This window comes from Hyperoodon ampullatus (assembly GCF_949752795.1).
Source record: "Hyperoodon ampullatus genome assembly, chromosome: X".
Taxonomy (NCBI): Eukaryota; Metazoa; Chordata; class Mammalia; order Artiodactyla; family Ziphiidae; genus Hyperoodon; species Hyperoodon ampullatus.
In genome coordinates this window covers 94,008,915-94,033,613 of record NC_136913.1, presented here as the reverse complement: position 1 = coordinate 94,033,613, position 24,699 = coordinate 94,008,915, and the positions used below count along the sequence as shown (strand labels likewise).

At 44.6% G+C, this 24,699-nt stretch overlaps 1 protein-coding gene across 1 annotated transcript in view; it reads left to right on the top strand.

Annotated features, from left to right (window-relative positions):
* COL4A6 (collagen type IV alpha 6 chain) overlaps window positions 1-24,699 on the top strand; it is a gene marked incomplete at both ends in the record, with an annotated part of 287,744 nt that overhangs the window by 201,713 nt on the left and 61,332 nt on the right. Inside the window, 3 exons of the mRNA XM_079728096.1 lie at window positions 15,830-15,964; window positions 17,153-17,197; window positions 23,409-23,525. Coding sequence (XP_079584222.1) covers window positions 15,830-15,964; window positions 17,153-17,197; window positions 23,409-23,525 — 297 coding nt within the window. The remainder of the gene's footprint in view (window positions 1-15,829; window positions 15,965-17,152; window positions 17,198-23,408; window positions 23,526-24,699) is intronic.

The following is a 24,699-nucleotide window of genomic DNA, read 5'->3' as shown; positions in this document are numbered from 1 at the left end:
TGATAGACTTGAAGGTATTTGCAATGTCTAAAACTGACAAGGCATTGATATCTAGAATGTCCGGGGGACTCTGGTAACTTATCAAGAAAAAGGCAGAAAACACAATAGACAAATGGGCAAAGCACATTTACAGTATGGACAGCTCACAGAAGGGAAAACTGTATTGGCTAACAGGCATATGAAGAGATGATCGATCTCTCTAGTATTCAGAGAAATGCAAATTAAAATAACAGAGAACAAGTTGTACTCATCCAATTGACAAAAATTAAAAAGTCAGATAACACCAAACGTTTGTGAGCATGTGGGGGGCAAAAGGAATTCTCTTGCATTGCTGGTGGGAGTGTAAACTGGAATAGCTTTTTGAAGAGCAATATGGTGGCACTTTTTGATGGTAGCTATGTATATATTCCTACAACCCAGCAACCTCACTCCTGAGTATATATCCTGGCCAACTTCTTCATAGTTCTAAAATGGAATCCTTATGAAGATATTTATCATAGAATCATTTGTTTATCACAGAATCATTTGTGTTAAGGGATTGGCTGCAAACTAGGTTGTCCATCAGTGAGGGAATATACATAGAAAGCAAGCTGAATGCATACTATGCATACTAACAAGGATTAGGAGCAAATACCAACATAGATCTTAAAAACATTGTCATGAAAGGAGAAATAGAATGATCTCTATATAGCCCAGTGACATTTGCTTGAATTTAAATACACACATACAGGGCTTCCCTCATGGCGCAGTGGTTGAGAGTCCGCCTGCTGATGCAGGGAACATGGGTTCGTGCCCCAGTCCGGGAGGATCCCACATGCCACAGAGTGGCTGGGCCCGTGAGCCATGGCTGCTGAGCCTGTGCGTCCGGAGCCTGTGCTCCACGACGGGAGAGGCCACAAGAGTGAGAGGCCCATGTACCGCAAAAAAAAAAAAAAAACACACATACACACCAAAGGTAGGAGACAGTTATAGATGTGGATGTAGGTGATGTACACGTAGGTGTAGGTGTAGATCTAGATATAGATGGATATCTTGGACTGACATCAAATACATTTGAGAAATTTCCTGTGAGGGGACAAGAATGAGAGTGGAGATTTGGATGAAGGAAAATTTAAAAATAAAAGGAGGGGCCTTATATGGACTAATGATTCTATTTTGCCATGAACTGAGGGGTGTGACTAATCCAGCTCTCTATAGCTGAATTCCAAACCAAAAAAAGTTGTTTCAAGTGTTAGAAAAAGGAGACGTTAACTCCAAGCAGGGAAATATGAGAAGTCTTTTTGGAAGAGGTCAGATTTGAGTTGAACTTTGAAGGATGGTTAGAACCTTGGTAGAGAGTTCTGGAAGAGAAGGGTATTTTTGGCAAGGAAACCTCTTGGTTGGAAGCCCAGGGGTGAGAGAGAGTACAGTGTGGATTTAAGAATCAGCGAGGAGACTGTTATACTTGGAGTCTAGGGCAGGTAAGGGTGTTAAGGGGAAAAATAAGCCTGCAAAAACAGGTGGGAACTGAATGAAGGGCCATCAATGCCCAGTTAAGGAGTACGGGTTTAGCTGCAAAAGTAATGGGGAGTGATTTACAGTTTTGAGCGGAGGAGCAATAGGATCAGACTTAGGAAGATTACTGTCCAGAGTGTTAGATTGTGGCAATGTTTGACTGGACACAGAGAGGACGCCAGAGGCTATTGTCATTATCCACGGGAGAGCTAATGAGGGACTGAGATAAACTTTGATATTGGTCCCTAAGGGGACCAATAATAGTGCTGTGGACATGGACTTGGGAAATTGACAGGACCTGAGAAATAAATTAGAGCGATGCCTCATCTTTATAGAGGAGGTGGTAGAAGCTGTAGGTGGTGGATGAAATCACCAAGAGACAGGCAAGAGCCTCTGGGCAGAATAGAAGGGACCAGTAAAGAAGATGGCGACATGATAAAAGACTAGAGAGTCCAGCGTATAGAGCAATGAAAGCCAAGGAGAGGGTTTCAGAAGGGAAACGAGTGCTTAGCAATGACAAAAGCTGCAGAGAAGGCCTATGGGATTCGAATTTAGCAGGGATCACTGGTTACTTTCCAGAGAGGACTTTCGAGACAGAAGAGTTGGTCGGCCCAGATGGCCTGGGGGTGGGGAGAGTGGTAGGAGAGGAAGAGTGGCAGCAATGAGTGATGTCTATCAAGAGGTTTGTTCTGGAAGGGTGATGGAGAGATGGAGTGGTCAGAGCAGCAGAGGAAAGATTTTTCTTTATTTTTTTAGCATCAAGCAGATGAGAGCACATCTTGAAGACCAACAGAAAGCAACCAGTCTAGAAGACAGAAAGGGAAGAGAGGGTAGTTAACAGGAGTAGGGTCTCAAGGGATAGGAGGGTTCCTCTGAGCCCTGGAGCAGCCTACCTGGCCATGCTCATTGAAAGCTAGCCTTGCTGTACCTTGATTTCCACCTTTCCCCTAATCATGCTCCTTTGTTTTGCCTTTGGGAGAGCGTCCCTCTCCCAGATGACTTACTAGAGCTTTCCCCTGCCCCCCTTTTACACCTCCTCACTTTTTTTTCCTTCTGCTGGGTTCCAGAGACTGGTTGAAACTAGACTAACAAAGAAACCTCTCTTTGTCAGTCAGCAAGTTGAGAGAAGTGATTAGCTGCTAGGTTCTTAGGCCAAAGGACCTGCAGCACTCAAAGCCTTGAAGGGGAAAGCACTTGAAGGTCTGTTTACCACTCAGCTTTAGGGGACAATTGTTGCTACTCTTGGCTACAGGCTTCACCGGGGACTTTATCTCTGCAGAATTCTCTGTTAACTTTTTCTGAAAGATTGCCAGCACCAGATCTAAAAGCTTTTAAAATCCTCATAAAACCAGAGAATGAAAAAAGTGGTGATGGATGGAGAGGTAAGGGGGGGCCATGGGGCCTCTTGCCCAGATAACCTCCCCGGGCCAGGCCCCTGGACAGGCCAGCTCCGTTTTCATATCTTTTGTCCCCCAGGTCCTAGGGTTTGGCTCCTTTTGCTTTCTTTTCCAGCTGCTGCTTCCTCCCTCCCCAATTTTCCACCTGGATTCCTCTCAGAATCCCCTCCTGATTTATCCCTAACTCTGCTTTCTCTGGGAACCAGATTATTGTTTTAAGCTGTTTAAAGTGCTTTCATTTCTCCTATCTCTAAGGGAATAGTTGGGCAGAGTGAAGTATAACAAAAATGTAAATGACACTGTGGCAGTGGAGAAGGTATAGAGGACCAAGAACTCAGACAAAACATGTCTTCAGTGAACTGTGAACATGGGAGCTACCTGCTTCCCAACCCACACATGCCATTGACTCTTCCCTGGGCATTGGCACCATTATCTTTGCATCAGCCCAAACCATCTCCCTTTGAATTGGATACTACACCAAGGTCGTGCAGATGTGGTGTGACATCGCTAATGGTCTGGTGGATTTCTCCACATCTGGATCACCAGGTTGTTCTCTCTGACTCCAGATTTGTCTTGACAGCCTTGACTCAAGTACTAAATGATGTGCATAGTTCCTAGCTATAGCTAGTCCAGCCTTCTCTCTTTGAGCCAGACCCAAATGGTCTAGGAAGTCATCTGTTTATCAGGAATGACTAGCTCCCCTCCGGCTCACTCTCCAGCCTGGCCCCCAAGATCAGCTGTGTCAACAGTGCTTTCATATCCTCCTGTTGGACCCACCCGTCTCCCTCACCCCCACTACTTCTGATGTATGTGCCAGCATCCAACCCTGGAAAACCCCGCTACCTGCTTTGCCAGGGCTGCCAAGTACAGTTTGAGGAAGCTTCCCCAACAAAAGTACGTTCTCTAGTGTCCGCAGAGCCCTCAGAGCTGCTTGGCAGCCCTTCACACTTTTCTAACAATTGACTTCCTGCCATGGCCTCCACAGCATCTCCTCCCCGCCCTTTGCCAGTCGTCCTCAACCTCAAATATCCTCACTCTCTACCTGCAACCTCACTTCCTACATTTATTGAGAAAACTGAGGTCAGGTTGAAATGGACTTTCTCTACTTCCCTCTTTCTTACCAAAACTCATCTCCTGGCTCCTTTTCTTCATGCATCCTTCTCCACTCTCTAGTTTGGAGGGATAAAATGTGCTCCTCTATCTTCAAGACAGATCTATCGACGGCCCTTGGGTTCAGAATCCTATCCCTTCTGCCTTCCTCTGCCTTATGGTATATTGATGTGTGTACATAACTAGTCTCTCTGACCTGGACTGAGAGCGCCTCAAGGGCAGGGACTGTGTTACTTTCATCTATGCGCTCCCAACATGTGGCACCATGGCTGGCGCACAGTAGGCTCTCCACAACTGTTTTCTCAATTGATGAGTTATGAAGGGACAATGTAGATTGACTTGAGTTCTCTGTCCTTTGTGCATCTACTTAATTGGTTAATAAGTGTGCCAATGGGCAGCAAGACGGATGAAGGGAAGAGTCAAAAGGATTCAATAAGCTCCAGATCCAGGGCTTTGGGTGGAGTTACATGACATTTTTTGGGAATTTGGGACCCAGAATTGACCTGTCTCTTTATAAAGGGAGTAGCAGAAAAAGCACCAGACTGGGACTAAGAAGGTCTGGCTCTGCTGCTCAGAAGCTGTGTGGCCACGGACAAGTTAATTCACGTCTGGGCTCAGTTACTTCTCTAGTACTTTGAGGATGGGGATATTCTGAACATTCAATGGAGTCGTGGATGTGCAAACACAATTGAAATCTGAAGCGCCTCTCCAAAGCAAGATTGTAGCTTGTTTCTGATGCCACTAATAGCTCTGGAGCTTCTACTTGTCACCTATACCGCAGCAGCCTCCGCCAGCACAGCCTGTCTTTCCTGTTGCACACAGAGCTTGATTTCATCTCAGCTTCCCATTGTCCACCACGTAAAAGGAAAATATATCAGAAATGTGGAGCTTCTCGCCCTCTAGATCCCCTTCCCCTCTCCTTTTTGGCCTGTTCACCTCTGTGCGGATGACTGGACTTGTCCATAGGGACTACTGCATACAGCCGGCAGGGGGAGCTGTAAGTCATCCCATCTTCTTGAATTCAAATCCATGGCTGGCTGGGAGGTGTAGGGTAGGCTAAGCCAGAGTACCAGCAAGCCCTACCATTTTAGCAGACTCCTGTGCCTGCGGGCATGTGTATTGGGGTTGGAATGCCTATCTCTTTATCTGCATGGGTGTGGAAATGAATGCTCCTCTGGTTCTAAATGAATGCAGGGGTGTGGGCCTGTAGGAGAACAGCAGGGAGACTATATGAGTAAGTTGTTCCTCTCGCTCCCCTGCCCTCCCCTCCCCTTTCAGAGCTCCCTGAGTTCTTTGGCAATAGGGTCCTAGCAGATTTCTTTGATCCTATCCTCCTTTTTCTCCTTCTGTTTAAGGAGCAGTAATTGGTTACTCCCTGTTACCTTGCACCCCCAAAACTTGAGGGCTTCTCACCAGAGACTTGGGGAAGCCAACAGTGATCCAGAAGCAATCAGCTCACACCAGCTCAGTATTGGACCAAAGGTTGTGTGGTATATCAATGATGGGTAATTTATTATGTCAGAGAAAAATGCCACAATATCCCTTTTCTAATGGAGTAGGTACACTACAGCAAAAAATTGCTGTAAAGTGAATTTCTGGCAAGACCTGTTTCACTTTGATTTTTTCATTATAAAACCATGGCTATGTTTTGCTAGAAAACAGAAAAAAAAAAAAAAAGATTGGCTCCAGGTTGTAATTAAACCATGTGTTTTAAAATAAACCACATTTATTTATTTATTTATTTATTTTTGTTGGAGTATAATTGCTTTACAATGGTGTGTTAGTTTCTGCTTTATAACAAAGTGAATCAGCTATACATATACATATGCTCCCATATCTCTTCCCTCTTGCGTCTCCCTCCCTCCCTCCCACCCTCCCTATCCCACCCCTCTAGGTGGTCACAAAGCACCGAGCTGATCTCCCCGTGCTATGCGGCTGCTTCCCACTAGCTATCAGTTTTACATTTGGGAGTGTATATATGTCCATGCCACTCTCTCAATTTGTCCCAGCTTACCCTTCCCCCTCCCCATGTCCTCAAGTCCATTCTCTAGTAGGTCTGAGTCTTTATTCCTGTCCTGCCCCTAGGTTCTTCATGACCTTTTTTTTTTTTTTTTAGATTCCACATATATTTGTTAGCATACAGTATTTGTTTTCCTCTTTCTGACTTACTTCACTCCGTATGACAGACTCTAGGTCCATCCACCTCACTACAAATAACTCAATTTCATTTCTTTTTATGGCTGAGTAATATTCCATTGTATATATGTGCCACATCTTGTTTATCCATTCATCTGTCTATGGACACTTAGGTTGCTTCCATGTCCTGGCTATTGTAAATAGAGCTGCAATGAACATTGTAAACCACATATTTTTAAACTACAATAATAGGATAAGAGGGTAGGTCCACATCCTTTCTAAACTATAATGACAACCCTGTGCTGGACCGTTAATTTGCTCCTACCTTTCACAGCTTTACATTCTGCTCCTTGTTTCATTCAATTTTTTGTCCATTGAAATCTCCTCCTCGTGAGCCTGTATTTATTTAAGAGCTTACAGCCCTATGAGCCCAGCAAACAGGGGTTTTTGAACACTGGGAGTTTGGTTACTAGGGCTTTTTTTCCCCCAAAGCAAAGCTTAGTCCATGGAATGAACCCTCAACCCCTTTTCACATACATTGTCTCAACTGATGCTCAAAGCAATTCAGGAAATAGGCAGGGCAAGTAATATCCCCATTTTGCTGATGAGAAAACTAAGGCCGAGAGATGAATTGGCTTTCTCAAGATCACACAGTCAGAAAGTGAGGGCAGGAAATAGAAACTTAATCCTATGATTCTGCTTTAAACAGGCAAATTTTCTGTTTACTAGAAGGCTTTCTTAAGAGACTTGTGCCATCAAATCATACACAAGTTGCCCTTCAAATTCTAACGAAAACAAAATTATGGTAAGTTAAGTATTTCAAATTTTTCTAACGTGTGTATTAGTTTTAGGTTAAATTCATCCTAAGTAGATAGAACTGTATTTATTTTCTCATGCAGTCTGGAATCTCAGCACACACTTTATAGTACAGTGGGGCTCTTTGTATAGTCTGCATGTGTATTTGAAGGGCTACGGGGACTCATTCAACCATTTGTAATGGTTACAGAGGTGTTTGGTTGTTCTGTTTTTATTTTTGTGGCCAACTATTGGTCATATTTCCAGTTTCATTTGATTTGGGGTTCTTGACCATCCCAATTATACTATTATCACAAAAGAAGAGATTTTTCTGGTTTCTGTTGTAGCTTTAAGAACATGTTATAGAGAAAAGGGAGACCTGAAAATTCTTCATCAACTTATTTGCCTCTATCTAGCAGACATCTCTGCTTCATCCTATTTTAACAATTATTAGCATTTCCCAAGAGCAAGGGAAAATATGACATGTTTAAAGACAAAATTACCAATTTCTGCTCACCACGATGATCATCAAATTAGTACACTGTGCCTGTATTCCCCCTTCCACCCCTAATTGAATATGCTAGCATTAGGAACTCGTAGCACATCAGAATTTGTCTACGAGAACCTAGTAGACTGTCCATTGCCCACAGACCAATCAATAAGGCCACTTTAATTGTGGAACAAGAAGGAATCTTCCATCTTTTTAAGGTCTAGGATGTGCTATCCCTTGAAGTGCCTTTTATGACTTAATTCTGTTAAGCGAGTTTCTATTAAATGGTACCTGTTCCAGTGAAAAGATTGGGGAAATTGAGATAAATTGTTCCAGTATCAATGAAAATGAAAATATTTTCTGCCCACAGTAGCTCTCACTGCCCCTCTTCAAGTGGGTTTGTGTTTCTATTAATACTTTCAGAGCATTACTCAATGCAGAGAGGCAATATAAGCTTGGTAGAAGAAGCAGAGGATTTGGTATCACCAAAATTGGCTTCACCAGTTGCTCACTGTGTGAATTCAAGCAAATTCCTTACGCTGTCTATATTTCAGTTTCCTCATCTGTAAGATGCAGCTAATACCCACCTGTTAGGGCTGTTTAGAGGATTAAAGGAGACAGGTTAAATGAGACGGCACTTAGTATGTGTTTGGTGAAAAGAAGGTTATTATTATGTTTTAGAAGAGAAATGTGAATAAACAGGTAGAAGGGAGGGCTGCAAAGCCTTGCCTAACAAGAGTTAAATGTTAGCACTCTGGGAGGTGTCTTTCCAAAAATTTAAACATGCTGACAACAGCCAATGGGATGGGTGTGTGTGTCTTTGCAAACAAAACATGTAGATGCATGTCTTCATGCCTGGGCTGGCTGCTTCAAACACTGATTATAGCTTAAGAACTAGAAGATAAATGTGTTTTCATTTGGGTGTTGAGGGCGAGACTCTGATACTGCTTCTCAGCTATGGCAGACACTGAGAATTTTGGGGGTTCGTTCTTTGGTAGACACCAATCACCTATTTTTTTTTTTTTGGAAGATGGGAAGGGTCACTGGCTGTGCTGGCAAATTGTAGATGCTGCTAACATTATCAAGCTGAACCAGGGCTTCCTGGGCCACAAAATGGATCTGTACATCTGTATAATATGAGTCTTTATCTGCCAACTTTAGACCTATTCTTCACCTGCTGGTGTTCTTTCTCCCTTATTTACTTCTGCAGACAGCGCTAGCCCATTAGTGCTGTTACTAGGAGAGTGGATTGTAGGGCTGTACGGATGGCTGTTTCCGTTTGTCGCAATAGAAGGAGCACAGAGTTGATGGGGAGGCCCTGATATTCACTCTGCCACTGACCAGCTGTGTGAAATTGGCAAGCCTCATTGGCTAACCACTTTGTAGCTTGGTGCCCTCCACCTACTTCACAGGTGTATTGTGATGCTCCAAAAGAATGGTGAAAGGAATAGTGTTCTGAGGTTTCTTAAGTAATCTGCCCTTGGGGGGTATCATCGTTAGTTTCCTTCTTACCACATATGTCATGGCTAGGGAGGGATCCCAGCTCCTTAGGCCAGAATCTGTTAAGTTCCTACACCCCCTCCACCCTGGCCTCATAGCTGAGACGGGAACTCCAGCTGAAAAGTAGGGACAAATTGTAGAATTCAAGCCACCTGGTCCCTAGGCTGCAGGTCAGGGATTTCTGCTCCCCTTTTCCGAAAGGCCGCAAGGGATATTTCGGGATGGCAGCAGAGTCTTTTCATCTCATTTTGCCCCTAATGAGACTTGGAAGTGGCCTTCTCAAGGATTCCCACGTGCATATTTAATTCTATATTTTCATTCATTCCACAATTGTGCCTTTCCCACACAATTATGTTTTGAGGGTCTACTGCACACCAGACACTGCATCTCTCAGAGATACCGGGGCAAACAAAGTCAGTTGAGCTCCCTGCCCTCTCAGACTTTCCAGTCTAGTGACAGAAACAGGTGCTGAACATCTCCCAAGATGGTCCGAAGGTATCTTAATCCCCACGTCTCCAGAGGTGAACTCTCATCTTCCACCCAAAACTTCCTCCCCTAAGCTTCCTCATGTCAATGAGGAGATCCACTCGGTCATCCAGTCAAGAGACTTGGGAGTCCTCCTTCACACCTCCCTGTCTTACCCACCAATTCCAATCTAGCATCAAGTCCTATCATTTTTAGCCTCTGAAATATCTCTTAAATCCATCTTGTCCCTGTCTTCACTGCCATGAACCTAGTTCAGGTCACCATTATTTCTCTCCCTGAGATCACAACCTCCTCACTGGGTTCCCTGTCTCTGGTCTTGCTGTCCCATCCACTCCCTTCCACTTGTGATGTGTCCAGAGGTGATACTGTATGAACTTGAGTTAGTCCCTTACCCTTTCTGGGCTTCAACTTCTCCATCCCGAACTGGATGATTGCCTAAGTCTGGTGCAGCTCTCTTTTCTGTTGTTCTGTGATCAGATGTTTCTTGCTCGTACTCTAGTGCAGCCATCCAGACTTCCAAAGAAGATACTGATATACCTGGCCCTCTGGCTTCTTGGTGCGTGTACTCATTCGTTCATTTCTCCATTCAGCAAACATTTACTGAGCACCCACTGTGTATGAGGCACTGTAGTTAGCACAAGTGATTCAGTGGGAAGTAAGACACAGGCCCTGTCTTCAAGGAGTTCAATCTCTTGTGGGGGGGGGGTATGGACACAAATAGACAATCTAGCCCATTCTGTGGAGGGGGGTAATCATGAAAGTTTACCTGGAAGAGCTGATATCTTAGTTGGAGCCTGAATGATAAATAGGAGCTAGCCAGGAGAACAAAGGCATGTACAAAGGTCCTGAGGCAGGATGCTGGGAGAGACTAAAGCTAGACTGAAGAATGACAGACCAATTGGGAGGCTGTGGCGCCACCCTAGGGGAGAGACAAGGAAGTCCTAAACTAAGACCATAGAGGCAGAGAAAAATGGACAGGTTTCAGTTATATTTTCAAGGTGGAATTGACAGTCCTTGCTGGTGAATTGGATGTAGAAGATAAGGGAAAGAGAGAGGTCATGGAGGACCCTTGGGTTTTTGGCTTTATCAGCTTTGTAGATGGACTGCTATTTACAGAGTTAGTTCCATTATCTCAGGAGGAAGGATCTGGTTTGGGGAATGAGGCTGGGGAAAAGATGATGGGTTCAGCTTTAGTCTTGTTGAGTTTGAGTTGGAATATCCAGGTGGAGAGGTCTAGTAAGCCATTGGCTATAAGGATCTGACACACTGAGAAGAGGAATCTGGTCTGGAGGTTCAGACTGGGGAGTCATTAGCTTGTAGATGAGGTCCCTTTGAGGAGAATGAGCAGACCCTGAAGAGCTGAGTGCCCAAGAAATCCAGGACATCAGTGCTAAGAGGGGAAATACTCTCCCAGATGTGGAGTGCCCATTCATTCTTGGGCACACATCTCTGCCCCAAAGAGAGTTTCACAATGTTGTCTGTGCATTGCTCACTTATACTTAAGAGAAGGAGCATTAAGTACCCAATTATAACTTCTCCATTTTACCATAAACATGCCTTAAAGAAGAGAGGAAACAGATACGTTCATGCTATCTACCAGGTATGTTACATTCACTGACTCAAATGCTCCCAATAACCCTACACTAGAGCTATTATTTCTTGGAGCCCTTAGAAACTCAGAGTGGTTAAGTCACTTGCCCAAGGTCACATAGCTATTAAATGGCACTAAGATCTGACTCCAGGTCTGTCCTACTCCAGACCCTGCACCATTATACCACCTAACAGCACTCCACCACCTCCTTCAGTATAGCCAGATCCTTAAGAAAGCCTGTGCACACAGCTTTTCCCTTCGGTGCTTCATAAATATCATTTGCATCCCCTAGCTTAACACTTTGCTCTCCATTAAAATACAAATCCCCTGGGGAGAAGTAAAGCTCTAAGTTGTTGTCAGTCATTTATGCCTCAGTGGGAATGAATTTCAGATTCTACCTTAAGAACAAATTTTAATTTTATGGGACAAGGACACTGGAACCTTGAGGGAGGGATAAAAAGGCAGAAATGGGCTTCGTAATGAAAAGTCATTCCCCTCTTAGTTTCATAGTTCTACTTGGTTGGAGACATGTGCTGTTAAGGTTCTTAGATGCTATTTCTGCATATGTGTACTACTTTATATGCAGGCCCATTTCTGGGTCAGCTACCCCAGTTATCTGGGGCTGGGGCTCGGGTGTGGTCTGATCGAAGGTGAAATTAAACTACACAGTGGGGACTTCCCTGGTGGTGCAGTGGTTAAGGATCCGCCTGCCAATGCAGGGGACACAGGTTCGAGCCCTGGTCCGGGAAGATCCCACATGCCGCGGAACAACTAAGCCCGTGCACCACAACTACTGAGCCTGCGCTCTAGAGCCCGCGAGCCACAACTACTGAGCCTGTGAGCCGCAACTACTGAGCCCGCCTGCGGCAACTACTGAAGCCCACACACCTAGAGCCCGTGCCCCACAACAAGAGAAGCCACCGTGGTGAGAAGCCCGTGTACCTCAACGAAGAGTAGCCCCCGCTCACCGCAACTAGTGTGCAGCAACGAAGACCCAACACGGCCAAAATAAATAAATAAGTAAATGTATATATATATTAAAAAAAAGGCAGTGTTGTCCCAAGCATTATCTAAAAGAAAACCACTACACGCTGACCCCAACCCACTGTGGTCAGCAGGAGGCAGCCAGCCTGGGCCTTAGGCTCAAGTCCCAGCTCACTCTCTTGAGAATTAGACCCTGATGTGCATATTTAAAATACCAAGCAGATGGAGGCAGGAGAGCTTGTTGGAAAGACTTGGAGGAGTCCCTTCTGCCCTGTCTGGGTCTATTTGCCAAAATAAATGACATGTATCAGGGCAGGGCATTGGTCCAAGCCCATTGAAATTCTGCTAGCAGTCCAAACAGTGATGATGTTTCAGATTGGTTCTGTGAAATGATCAGTTAGGAAGAGAGAAATGATGTGTGAGCATCTGGCTACTGCAGCCTACTGATGGGGACAGTCCCAGGGGCGGGCCTGGGGTGAGGGGGGGCAGCCTCAAGGACCCCCCAGGACATCTGCCACTGGCAAACAGGGAGAGAGCCACACGCTGGCAACGGGTGGTCTAGTTTGAGTCCCATGCGGTTCCTCACTAGCTACGTGACCTAAACAAGTCCTTCCCGTTCTCTCGGCCTCCTTTTTCCCCCTGTGTATAAAATAGAGCCTGGATGGAACGGTCTCTAAGGGCCCTTCTTGCTCCAACATTCCGTGACTTCTCTGATACTGGTTTGATTTCTTTTTCTCTGTAGTGGGAGAGGGAGAGGCCCACCCACCCACCTGCTTATCTGTAGCCGCTATGTTCTCACACTGCCCTCTGCTGGCCATTATGAAAAGTGCCACCGATAGCTTCTTTGGAAGAAAACAAGCGAACAAACCAAAAAAAGCACTTCATCATTGATTTAGTATTAAGCGTCAGCAGTCCACTGGACATGGTGACAGAAAGCCTATGCATTGGAGACGAGGGAAAAGATCATACAGCTATACGCACAGAGTAAGCATAGCTAGAGATGGCTGACAGAACAGCCCAAGAAAGAAATGTCTCTCTCAATTTTTTTCTTTGCCATCTTCGTCTGTTCATGGTGCTCTGTGCCACTGTATGAAAGAGAGGACCTCAGTGGATAGGAAGCCTCCTTGTCTCGTATCCTAGGACTGCAGGCTCCAGAAGGGCCTGGCACCACAATAAAGAGGAAGTGCTGGGCCAACAGCGCCTCAGAGGACTTAAGACATCCCGCAGGCCCTGCTTCTGTCTGAGAGGTTTCTAGCTGAGACCAGCCCAGAAGTACACCTTCCTCCAAGGGGTACCGTTTCAATTGCCCCTTTGGAAAAAGAATTCGAATTCAAAGAGTCCATGAGCTCTTTCAGAGACTCACTTTAAGCTCTCTGACTGAAATGGAGGAGTCATCTGTGTGGCTATGGTAAATTCAGCCTGCCCTCCCAGCCAAGAGAAAGGGAGCGGGCCATGGAAGCCTGCCTTTTCTGGATGGAATCAGATTTCCTGTTAAATGCAGCCCAAGAATTGCCTCACTCCTATGTCTCTTTGCTTATTCTTGCTGAGTGTGCACTCACAAAGGCAAGAGACCAGGGCTGGAGTGTGCCAGCCCCTATGCCCACACCAGGCACTGCTCGGGCTCTAGTGATGTGAGCAAGATGGGAATTGGGCCACGCCACAGTCTGCCCTCTCAGTAGCTGTTCAACGGTTTATCACGCTCTCACCTCCCCTCCCTTGATGCGCGAAAGCTTTGGGCAGGGCTCAGATTTGGGTCAAGCATTCAGTGCCCTGACTGCATCTCCTTTGCTAGTAATAACATGGTCTTGGCAAACCTATCGTACCTCCCATCCTCCCACCAACCAGTCCTTTCCTCCCCCAACAGCTGGTTCTTATCTGTCTCCCTTGTTCCAGCCTCAGGCAGGCTGCCCTGGCCTCATGCTTACACACACACACACGCGCACGCGCGTGCACGCGCACATGTGCAGATTCTCCCGAACACTTGTTGATGAGTTTCAGCCCTGAAACACTGCCTTCCTCCCATCCCTCCTGTGTCCCCAAACCTCTAAGGGTTCCCTATTTCCTGCCACATCAAGTCTTCAACTTCCCTGCCTTGCTTTCTAGGCCTACTTCAGCTGGGGCCCACTCAGCCTTTCCAGTGTGGCCCGTGACTCCCCTGAGCCATGGACAGAATGTAAGCATTCCACAAACCCTCCATGGCCAACCCTGCCTTTGTGTTCCTGCAGCACTTTTGCTCCATTCCGGACTTGAACTGTTTGCAATGGTTTTGTGTACATTAGTCTTGAAAGCTAGGCCCACATTTTAGACTTCTTTGTTAATCCTCAACCACAACCCAGCACTATTTTTTTAAGTGTTGCTCTTTTACTTTTTAGTTGTGTGTGTGTGTGTATATATACAGTGAAAATTTATAAGAGTAATAAATAAGAGAATCATTGTAAACAGAAGTCCAACCAATAGGAGGTAAGAGCATAAAAAGTAAAAGTTAACCTCCCACCCCATCATTCCCAGAAATAAGCCTGTTAAGCATTGTGCAGCCTAGCACCCTCTGTAGGTTGCGTGTTAGGGGTCGGGAACGTTTGATCGGTGAGTGGCACCCACAGAGAATTGCATCTCCTTGGGAAGAGCATATTTTACTTCTTTGCTAGAGTCCCAGGTCTTCATGGGCCTGATTGACACTGGAAATTTTAGTCTGAAGGCCCCGCATAGCTGGCAGCCACTTGCGTCTCCAGTACGTGACTCTAACCACTGCATAAAGCATCTGTCCTCAGCCCTTTCAAAAGTAAATCTTGAAGGTGAATATTAAAGGGCATGTTTAATGGAATTTTCTCAGAGTTTTGCACAGGTTTGTAGGAAATTGCGGACAGTCGGTAAAAGGGGCTAAGGGGCAGAGATGGAAGTGTTTATGAAAATAGGCTTTCTACCTGATATGGTGTTGTGTTCTCTGAGAGTTAATGCACATTAGTAATGGTTTTCATTTTTCTGCCAAGAAAATTCAGTCCCTTCTGGGATTTGTTCTAAACAGACTAGCCGGCCTCTGTTGCACCGACTGGGGTTAATTCTCTATCTCGGTCAGCTTGAAAATGTCAGCCTGAACTCTCAGACTTAATTGTTACAGACACTTTATCACCAGGGCATTCAAAATCCTCAGGCTGCTCCCTCTTGCTATCATAATTGATACTTAATGGATATTCTCAGGCTTCTTGGATTTTACACATTCAACACTGTACCGATGGCAGGGGCGCGGGGGCATAGAGAGGGAGCAAATAAACAGTGTGTGTGTGTTCGCTGTGAGTGTCTGTTTCTAGTTGCAGTGCTGGGGTTCTGGGAACTGCCGTCAAAGATAAGCTGATAGGTTGGTCAACCGTGGGTTTCTGGGTTCTCCTCCCTCTGGCCCACCGAGGCAGTGTTCTCCAGGCACAGCCATTTCCGGACTTCACTGCAAGCATGAGGTTGGCCATTTGGACATGGGTTCGAAAACGTCCTGATGCTCTCCAGAGTTCTGTTCTTTCACTCTTTTGACAACCTGATGGATGGCCTAGCATTAACTAGGAAGAGGACAATATTATCCAGCCTGAATAACTAATCTCCTAAGAAGTACAAAGTTGAAGGATCTTGGTGCACATGAATCTTATTAAATGTGCTTATAAAATATGTTCTACCCAAATAAGCTTAGCAGCCCCTAAAATAGCCCGTTCTGATCCGTGTCTGGAACTTTGGCATGCTTCATAGGTCTCTAAGCCAAAATTATTTAGTGAAGTGATGCCAGTGTTCTTTGTGCATGGGAAAATGGGAAGCGGGGATGGTAAGTCCTCTGTTGACTAATCGTACTCCTTCTGTCCATCTTAGGGGCGACCAGGACCAATTGGAATTCAAGGTCCAGTGGGTCCTCAAGGATTTCCTGGCCCTAGTGGTTTATCAGGGTTGAAAGGAGAAAGGGGCTCCCCAGGACCTCTGGGACCGTATGGACAAAAAGGAGATAAGGTAAGAACACCAAAGCTTGATTTTTCCTTTCACTCATGGGCTGTAAGTGTGAAGGTAAAAGGTTCTAAATCTCAGTTCTGTTTATTTATGGAAAGAATACTAATCCCAAATACCTTGGTGCCAGGCTACATACTTTAATAAGAGACAGGCTGGGTGTTGTGCTGCTACAGCCCATTTTTGGTGAGATTCCCATAGCCAGCAAGTCAGAAAGTGCATGTATAAGCTATTTGCTAGACAAGTGGGCTGACTGTGGTGGGAAGTCATGTGGGTTTGAACTGGGCATGGGTCAGAAGGCCAATCAACAGGGCAGCAAAGGAATCCAAGCAAGGGGAACGGGATGCAAGGGGTCAGAATGCTTGGAAACCAGCTGGGCCACAAATATAGGGAAAGAGATGCAAGAAAGATTGATCATGTCATGGTGGCTGGCTGACTGAGGTTAGCAGTTCAGTTTATGTTATCTGCCGATTTTAATCACCTCCTATTCACCCCATTGGTGAGGGAGGGATTCCTACTCTAGGGTCCTGGGGATGGCCAAAGTCATGACACCTGACACTGGACAGAAGAGATCAACAACAGGTTTATTAGTCACATACACTCACAGCACAGGGGAGGAGGACATCACACCCCATGCAGGGCCACACAGGGCTTGCGCTCTGAAACAGAAGGAGCCAGAAGGGGCTGTGAGAAGCAGACTTTTGTCATGTCAACAGGGTGAGTGCCCCTTGATTCTCGAGGGAGGGTATAACTGGCTTGTTTGAATAATTCGGTGGGCCAGCAGGGGACGGAAACCCACTACTCAGGAATAAGCGGGAACTGCACCTGGTCTATTTAATAAGAAGGGTCGTTTGCCCAAGAGACCTTATCTTCAGAAGCAGAGTGGAGAAGTGAACTTTTGCTTAGGCCATTTGAGGCCCTCCCAGTTTTCCCAGATGTCAAGGCAGCATGTAATATTGAGCCTTATTTTTAGGTCTTACACCACATTGTCTAAGACAAGAACTGTCCGAGACCTTAGGTAGAGGCTAGTGATCACTTGGAAGTGGAATAGGGAGCAAGGTGATGCAATGTGGGGAGGGAGGTACAAAATACTTCTTAACGGCTTAGGTCATGAATCACATGAACAAACCCACTTCGTCTAATGGAGATCAGTTATATCATCTCTTACATTCCTCTCCCTACTCCTTTTTTTAGGGTCCCATGGGAGTTCCTGGGTTTCTTGGCATCAATGGGATTCCGGTGAGTGTGTTCATAGAAGCATTTTTGAAATTTATTTTATTGAAGTATAGTTGATTTACAATGTTGTGTTAGTTTCTGGTGTACAGCAAAATGATTCAGTTATACATATATATATACATTTTTTTCATATTCTTTTCCATGATGGTTTATCACAGGATACTGAATATAGTTCCCTGTGCTATACAGTAGGACCTTGTTGTTTATCCATTGCATAGAGGCATTTTTAATACAACCTCTAGGTTCTGCCTCATAGCTCAAGCACTTTGGCCTTAACAACATCCTGTCTCAGGCACACATGCTCAGGGCCAAGTGTTGAGATGTGCATGGTAAAGCTTAAAGGGCAGTGCTCATCCACAGTTTCCTTGGGATTCAGTTACGGGCAGAGCTAAACCATATGGTTGGGTGATGCAGAGACATGTGCAGGCATAAAAGACCATCAGTATCTTAGGCAAAATGAGTTAGGTCTTATGGCTTGAGGGGAGCTTTCATTGGGGATGAGGGACTGGTGTGAAGACAGTGCCACATTAGAGCACATACATCCTCATTATAAGAAAATTAAGAGGGTACATGAAATTAGATAGAAAAATACTTAGTGATACCTTAATACATTTAATTTTAATAATTTCTCTTAAGCTTTATTTCAGAGTGAATTTCCCTTTAGTTGTCTTTTTTTTACTCTTAAATACAATTTTTAAAGGTTGCTTTTTATTTACAGTTATTACAACACATTAGCTATATTCCCTGTGTTGTACAATACATCCTTGAGCCTGTCTTACACCCAATAGTTTGTACCTCCCACTCCCCCATCCCCTATAGTGCCCCTCCCTTCCCCCACCAGTAACCACTAGTTTGTTCTCTGTATCTGTGAGTCTGCTTCCTTTTTGTTATATTCACTAGTTTGCTGTATTTTTTAGATTCCACATATAATTGACATCGTACAGTATTTGTCTTTCTCTGTCTGCCTTATTTCACTTAGCATAACACCCTGCAAGTCCATCCATGTTGCTTTAAATGGCAAAATTTTGGTCTTTTTTATGGCTGAGTGGTATTCCATTGTGGTATATATATACCACATCTTCTTTATCCATTCATCTGTTGATGGACACTTAGGTTGCTTCCATATCTTGGCAATTGTAAATAATGCTGTTATGAACATTGGGGTGCATGTATCTTTTTGAATTAGTGTTTTTGTTTTTTTCAGATGTATACCCAGGAGTGGAATTGCTGGGTCATATGATAGTTCTATTTTTATTTTTTTGAGAAACCTCCATACCATTTTCCACACTGGCTGCACCAATTTACATTCCCACCAACAGTGTAGGAGGGTTCTCTTTTCTCTACATCCTTGTCAACGTTTGTTATTTGTGTTCTTTTTGAGGATAGCCATTCTGATAGATGTGAGGTCATACCTCACTGTGGTTTTCATTTGTATTTCCTGATGATTAGTGATGTTGAGCATTTTTTCATGTGCCTGTTGGCCATCTGCATTTCTTCTTTGGAAAAATGTCTATTCAGTTCTTCTGCCCATTTTTTAATTGGGTTGTTTGTTTTTTTGATATTGAGTTGTATGAGCTGTTTATATATGTTGGATATTAACCCCTTATCAGTCATATCATTTGCAAATATCTTCTCCCATTCATTAGGTTGTTTTTTTGCTTTGTTGATGGTTTTTACAAAGTGGCTACTCCTAAGATCACTTGGAGACAGCCTCTTCCATTCATCCTGAGGAACTGGCTTTGCTGAAGATAAGTGGGGAGTCTGGAGATTGCAGACATCTCCTTTTCCCATTCCATCCAGCCCAATCCCTTAGTTTCTCCATTTTCACCCAATATCCCTACTTATCCTGCCACTGGAGATTGCATGGTAACATTTCTCCAGCCTTTAAGATACAGTATTTGGAACTTACTGCTATCACTTTTTAGTTATATCCTTCAGCACTTCTCTATATATTTAATCTTTAGCCTGGACTGTGTTTGCCTCTAGCAGTGGTTTTCAACCTTAAGAGAAGAACCAAATCTTGTGTAGAAGCTCAGCATATATAGAACAGGAAAAAATGGAGCTCCTCCATTTGAGGAAAGTCCTACATCATGCCTTTATCTTTCAAACAACCTCTAAGGGGTTCCTTTGAAACATATCAAAGCAGTTTGGTAAACTCTTGACTTAACAGCTTCTTGTGTTACACTACATAATCATCTAGTATCAGCTAAGGGGGTTCGGATTTCTTTGTGCCAATCTATAGGTATTTCTTGAGTACCCGCTATGTGCTAGCACTCTACTATGGGAATACAAAAAAGGCATATGGCTCTGCCCTCAAAGGTATTATCATCTGATTCACTTTATCCCCAGATCTCGTATACATTTGTGGATTTGGAGAATAGAAGGCTCACTTACCTTGTATTTGTTATACGTATCAACAAATCAGCCATAATATTTCTGCCTGTTATTCAACTGCAGAGCCTGCAAAATGCCCAGGAAGGGGCCAGTGGGGAAATAAGTGGACGGGGTTGGCCACCCTTTTATGCCATCCCCTGGGGTTTTCTCATGGCTGTGTTCTATGACCACGTCATCCAGAGTCTCCACTCAGAATGTGTATCTTGTGGGAACCAATGGGTGAGGGAAACTAGCAAACTGGAGGACACCTCTTCCATTCATCCTGTGGAGCTGGCTTCACCAGAGATGAGTGGAGGATTTGAAGCTCACAACAATACTATACCCTTTCTCCTGTAGTCTCTTTTTAATGGGGGCTGGAAGGAAATGAATCCTGTGAAGCAGAGGCTGATTCCGGTTCTGAGCTGGAACCCACTCCAGAGTCCAGCTGGACACTTCTGCCTCCAACTTGTGGCCAACAGAGCCAGAGGGCTTCTAGAAATTGACCACTTCTCTTTGAGGGCTTCGTTGCTTGGGAGAATGAGTCGCAGCTGTCCAGATTCCTCCAAATGAGTGTGCTGCTCCCAGTAGAAATCCCCACTCCCTTGGCCCTTCGCTTGGCCCTTCCCTTGACCTAAGGTTGCACATTTTTTCTTTTGACTTTCAATCACTTTAGCTTCAGGCTCCAAGCCTCACTTACTCTAAGAAATTATTATCCCCTGTTCCCTCCCTCTCTTCCAGCTATTCGTGATGTATTAATGAGCACCTCCTGTTGACAGCTTACCTCTCCTTTCCATCTCTATTCTTCCAGGAGTCTTTGGTGTCTGTCCCACACACTCTAGCTCCTTATTACATATGGTGCATGGTATTTATTGACTGTCTTGTATGATAGCCTTATCTAGCTCCTTGAAAGCACAGAGTCTGTCTTCTGCTCCTCTCAGAGGCCTCAGAGACCACAGAGCTAAATTCAGCATAGAGTAGGAACTCCAGAAATATTGGGGGGACTGACTCCAACCTCTAGTGCCTATAGAAGCAGCAGTTCTCAGACAGGCAAGACTCCCTCAGACAGAGGAAAACACAGATACCCTCGGCCCAGTCAGACTAATTATTTTGCCCAACTTTCAGCAGCACTTTATTAAGCCATTTGGCTAAAACCAACAGCTTCCCCAAAACACATCTTACTAAACTGGATCACTGCACAAATCTGGTTTCCCCTCTTGATATTGGTGGACTGCTCACATCTGTGTCACTGGTTTTGGTCCCAGAACTCCATTTTTGCTGTCATGTAGACACTTTCCACGTGAATGAGCAAGAGCATCCAAGTCTGTGCACTAAGGGGCACGGCCACCAGTTGAGAGTGAACAAACAAGCAGTCATCAAGATATTCAACATTAAAACAATGTGGACGAGGGGCGGTAGGGCTGTGGCTTCTAACGATATCACAGCTGTGAGTTGGGCTGTTGGCACCCACAAGAAATGTAGGTTGAGCCAATGTTTTCAGTTCAAATAAGTTGGAAGCAGAAGTTTTCAAGTTGTCCTTTGCAATCTATGTTTAGCTTTTCCCATGGAGTCAATCTCAAACATTTCCCCGCCTAGAGACCCGAAAATGAACACACGAGGTTTATATCTTCAAAATGACCATGTACCACTCACCAAATGGAAACTTTTCCTTTGCACTCTGGGTTCTGAGGAACATTGCTTTTCTGGAATACAGCAGATCCACCTATTCTGTGTGTTTAATCCCCTGTGATTATATAGAACCGTGGTTTTCTCCCTCAAAGACCTGCATTCCCTTGGAGAGCTGGCACACACATATGTAAAGTCATTATCTCTACCCAGAAAGGGCAGAACCAAGGTCCCAGGACTAAGGAAGATCCCTAGTACTGAGCCAGCCTGTTGTCTTGTCTTAACTCATCTCTGTTACCCAGTTGAGAGATAACCCCTAGCAAACTTGGCCGGGACATTTTAAAATGGTGATTAGGACCCCAGGAAGAAATAGACACTCCACCTGAAGGGGTCGACTAAATAGAGTTAAGTGAAGGGTTTATTTAAAGGATGCAAGCAGGGTTAAGGGAAACAACAGTGCAGGGTGAAGCAACCAGCACAAAGCTGTTACCACCCCTAGTCCCAAAGGGGAAAGGAGGAATGATAATACTGGAACCCTGTAAGAACTGGAGCCATGGAATAACAGTTGCCCAGTGGGAGCTAAGATTATAGAGAAATGTGGCCATTGCCAGAAATATAGCCAAGGAGGGAGGGCATGGGAGAAATAAACAATCTGTGCTCGTCCTTCTCGTGCTCTCCCATCTCCTGCTTGTGCCTCCCAGGGACCAAATATAACTGGAAGGCAGAGGGAAAGGGAGCCTAGACAGCACCATCTGTGAAGGTCAGCCTCCCAAGGCACAGATCTACGGAAGGTAGAGTGTAGATCTTCAGGGCAAACAGGAATAGCCACCTCATTTGGTAATAAAATGTTGATGACTCTAGTAAGTTGTCTCAGTTTCCCCAGTGCAACTAAAACTCCTCACCTGAGTCTGGAGAGGCACAGCTTATAACAGGTTTATTGCAAAGATATGTTTATTGACCACTCCTCTGGACTCTGCATTCCATGAGTCCAGCAGTCTAGACTCATACTCTTGCATTAACAGATCATCTATCTCCTACAACTATAATAGCAATGAAAATGAAACAGAATTCTATGGAGCATTCTCACAATAAGCATTTGACAAAAGGTTGTTTCCTCTAACAATTTGAAAAGTTGCTTTTTGAACACATGGCATGTTTCCCTCAAATCATTAAATATATATACATATATGTATATATATTTTAAAGCCAAATATATATTTTATATATATTTTAAAGCCAAATAAAATATATGTATATACATGTATATATATGTATATGTGTGTGTGTGTGTGTGTGTGTGTGTGTGTGTGTATATATATATATATACACACAAATATATATGGCTTTTAAAAGTGTGTATGGGAGGGTGGGAGTCTACCTTTTATTGACCCATCTAGATTTTTGGTCTTTCAGGTCATCTCTTTGTTCCATACCCAACACACAACCTGATTTTTATAGATTGAAAAAGATATATTTCCTACAAAGAGGTAGATTCTATGCACCAAGGAAGCACAGAATTATTGAATTCAGACACCAACTGTATGTGAATGATTACTGATGCCCCAGCAAAACAACTGCCTCAGTAATGAGTATGAAGAAGAGAAGATACAGTTCCCTGACTGAAGCAATAGCGTGACGTGAGAAAATGACAAAATAAGGTTCAAAGTGTGGTTCTTCCTTGACTTGTTTATTTTTGACCAAGCAGCATTCAGGAGAGGTGGTGCTATGGAAACTCCTTCTGCTCTTGACCAAAATCCAGCCTCATTTCGCATGCAGAGCTTCCAATACAGAAAGCCGTGCCAGGCTGCCCAGGTTCCAGTCTGTTCTGAGGAATTCCCAAGGCCTGGCATGCTTCCCTGCTGGTAGCAGTCCAGCTGCCTGGCAGCTAAGCCCCATCTTAGTACATCTTAGTACATCTTTGTACTGAAGGAAGGTGAAGTTGCAGCACCCTGTGTAGCCCATCTCTTCACGTTTGATCCCTTTGGTTTCAGCTTGGATCCTATTAAAGCATCAGTCTTTTGCGGAGGGGTAACACTGAGCTGTCATCAGCCACCTACACCTGAGTATAATGAACAGCGATGGCAGCAGAGGTGATGGGGCAAAGGGAGTGGACAAGGAGCCAGAGTTTGACAGCATCCTTGACTTCTCTCACTGTGGAGATTGTCGGAGTAGCTGAGAGTCCTGTGGCTGACTTGATCCCTTCTTTCTCTTTGAACAGGGCCACCCTGGACAGCCAGGACCCAGAGGCCCACCTGGCCTGGATGGCTGTAATGGAACTCAAGGAGCTGTTGGATTTCCAGGCCCTGATGGCTATCCCGGGCTTCTCGGACAACCCGTATGCTGCCAGATCTTTGTACATTATTTCAAATGGCTTTGCCTGCCTCCAAGCATGCCCTATCTTCTGCTTCTCTGGAGAGCTCGTTAAGTAGCCGAGGGGCAACCACTGCAGACCCTTGTCCAATGCAGGAGTCTGTGCTGGCAACACCACAATATTAAAAGTCTAAAGAAGAATACCAGTTGCAGGGAAGTGTACACATGCTACACTACTTAGGGTTTGGTTGTTTTTAATGATGCTTTTAGAGTTGGCAAGATTATGAAAAGGCTGTAGTAAATTTTAGAGCAAAGTACACACTTGGGCTATTTGACATTTTCCCACATTAGACGATATTGGGAGATGCAGTACTTGGAAGGCTTACATGGGATCATGGGAGCACTAACAGTGACCCAAAGGGCTTGGCAAGCTTGGTCTCTACCAGCGATTCTTAACCAGCAGTGATTTTGCCCTGCCCCCCACCCCCGGGGACATTTGACAGTTATTATTGACACTTTTGGTCTTCATGACTGGGGGTGTGCTACTGGCACAGGATAGCTCCCCATCACAACATCAAGGAATCATCTGTCCCAAAGTATCAATAGTGAGAAATAGTTGAGAAATCCTGCTCTACACTGACGTAGTTTTCCCTCTTCCCATCCGCTCGCCACATCACAACCCTCAGTTCTGGGATTGTTAAGACTTTTATTGTATCTTGGTGTCATCACTTTTATCTCATTCCATTCATCCAGATAGAGCTCAAATATTGGGATCTAAAAGATCTCTGAAAGATACCATGCCCTTGCAAGGCTACTTTTATGAGTGGCTGAAAAGAGAAAAATAACACATTTCAAGCCCATTCTCAACCTCATTTGAAATAATCTAAGAGAATAAGGGCACTGATGTGATACATTTAGCTAGAAATTGCACTATCTGTTAGACTCCATAGCTAGGTGAATTAATTGGCGTTTTACTGGAAGAGCATTGCCTTCAGTGACCAAGTTGTGGGTGTGAGTGCATACGTGAGAAGGTGAGACGGACAAAGCACAAGCGCCAGATTGGCATAAGGACCTTCACAACTATGGACCAAAGCAATGTACATCAGGGAGTGGGGGAGAAAGATGTATTACCAGCATAGTATGAGCTGTTTGAGTCACAAAGGCCTCCAAACACTGCTATGGCAACAGGGGAGGAAAAC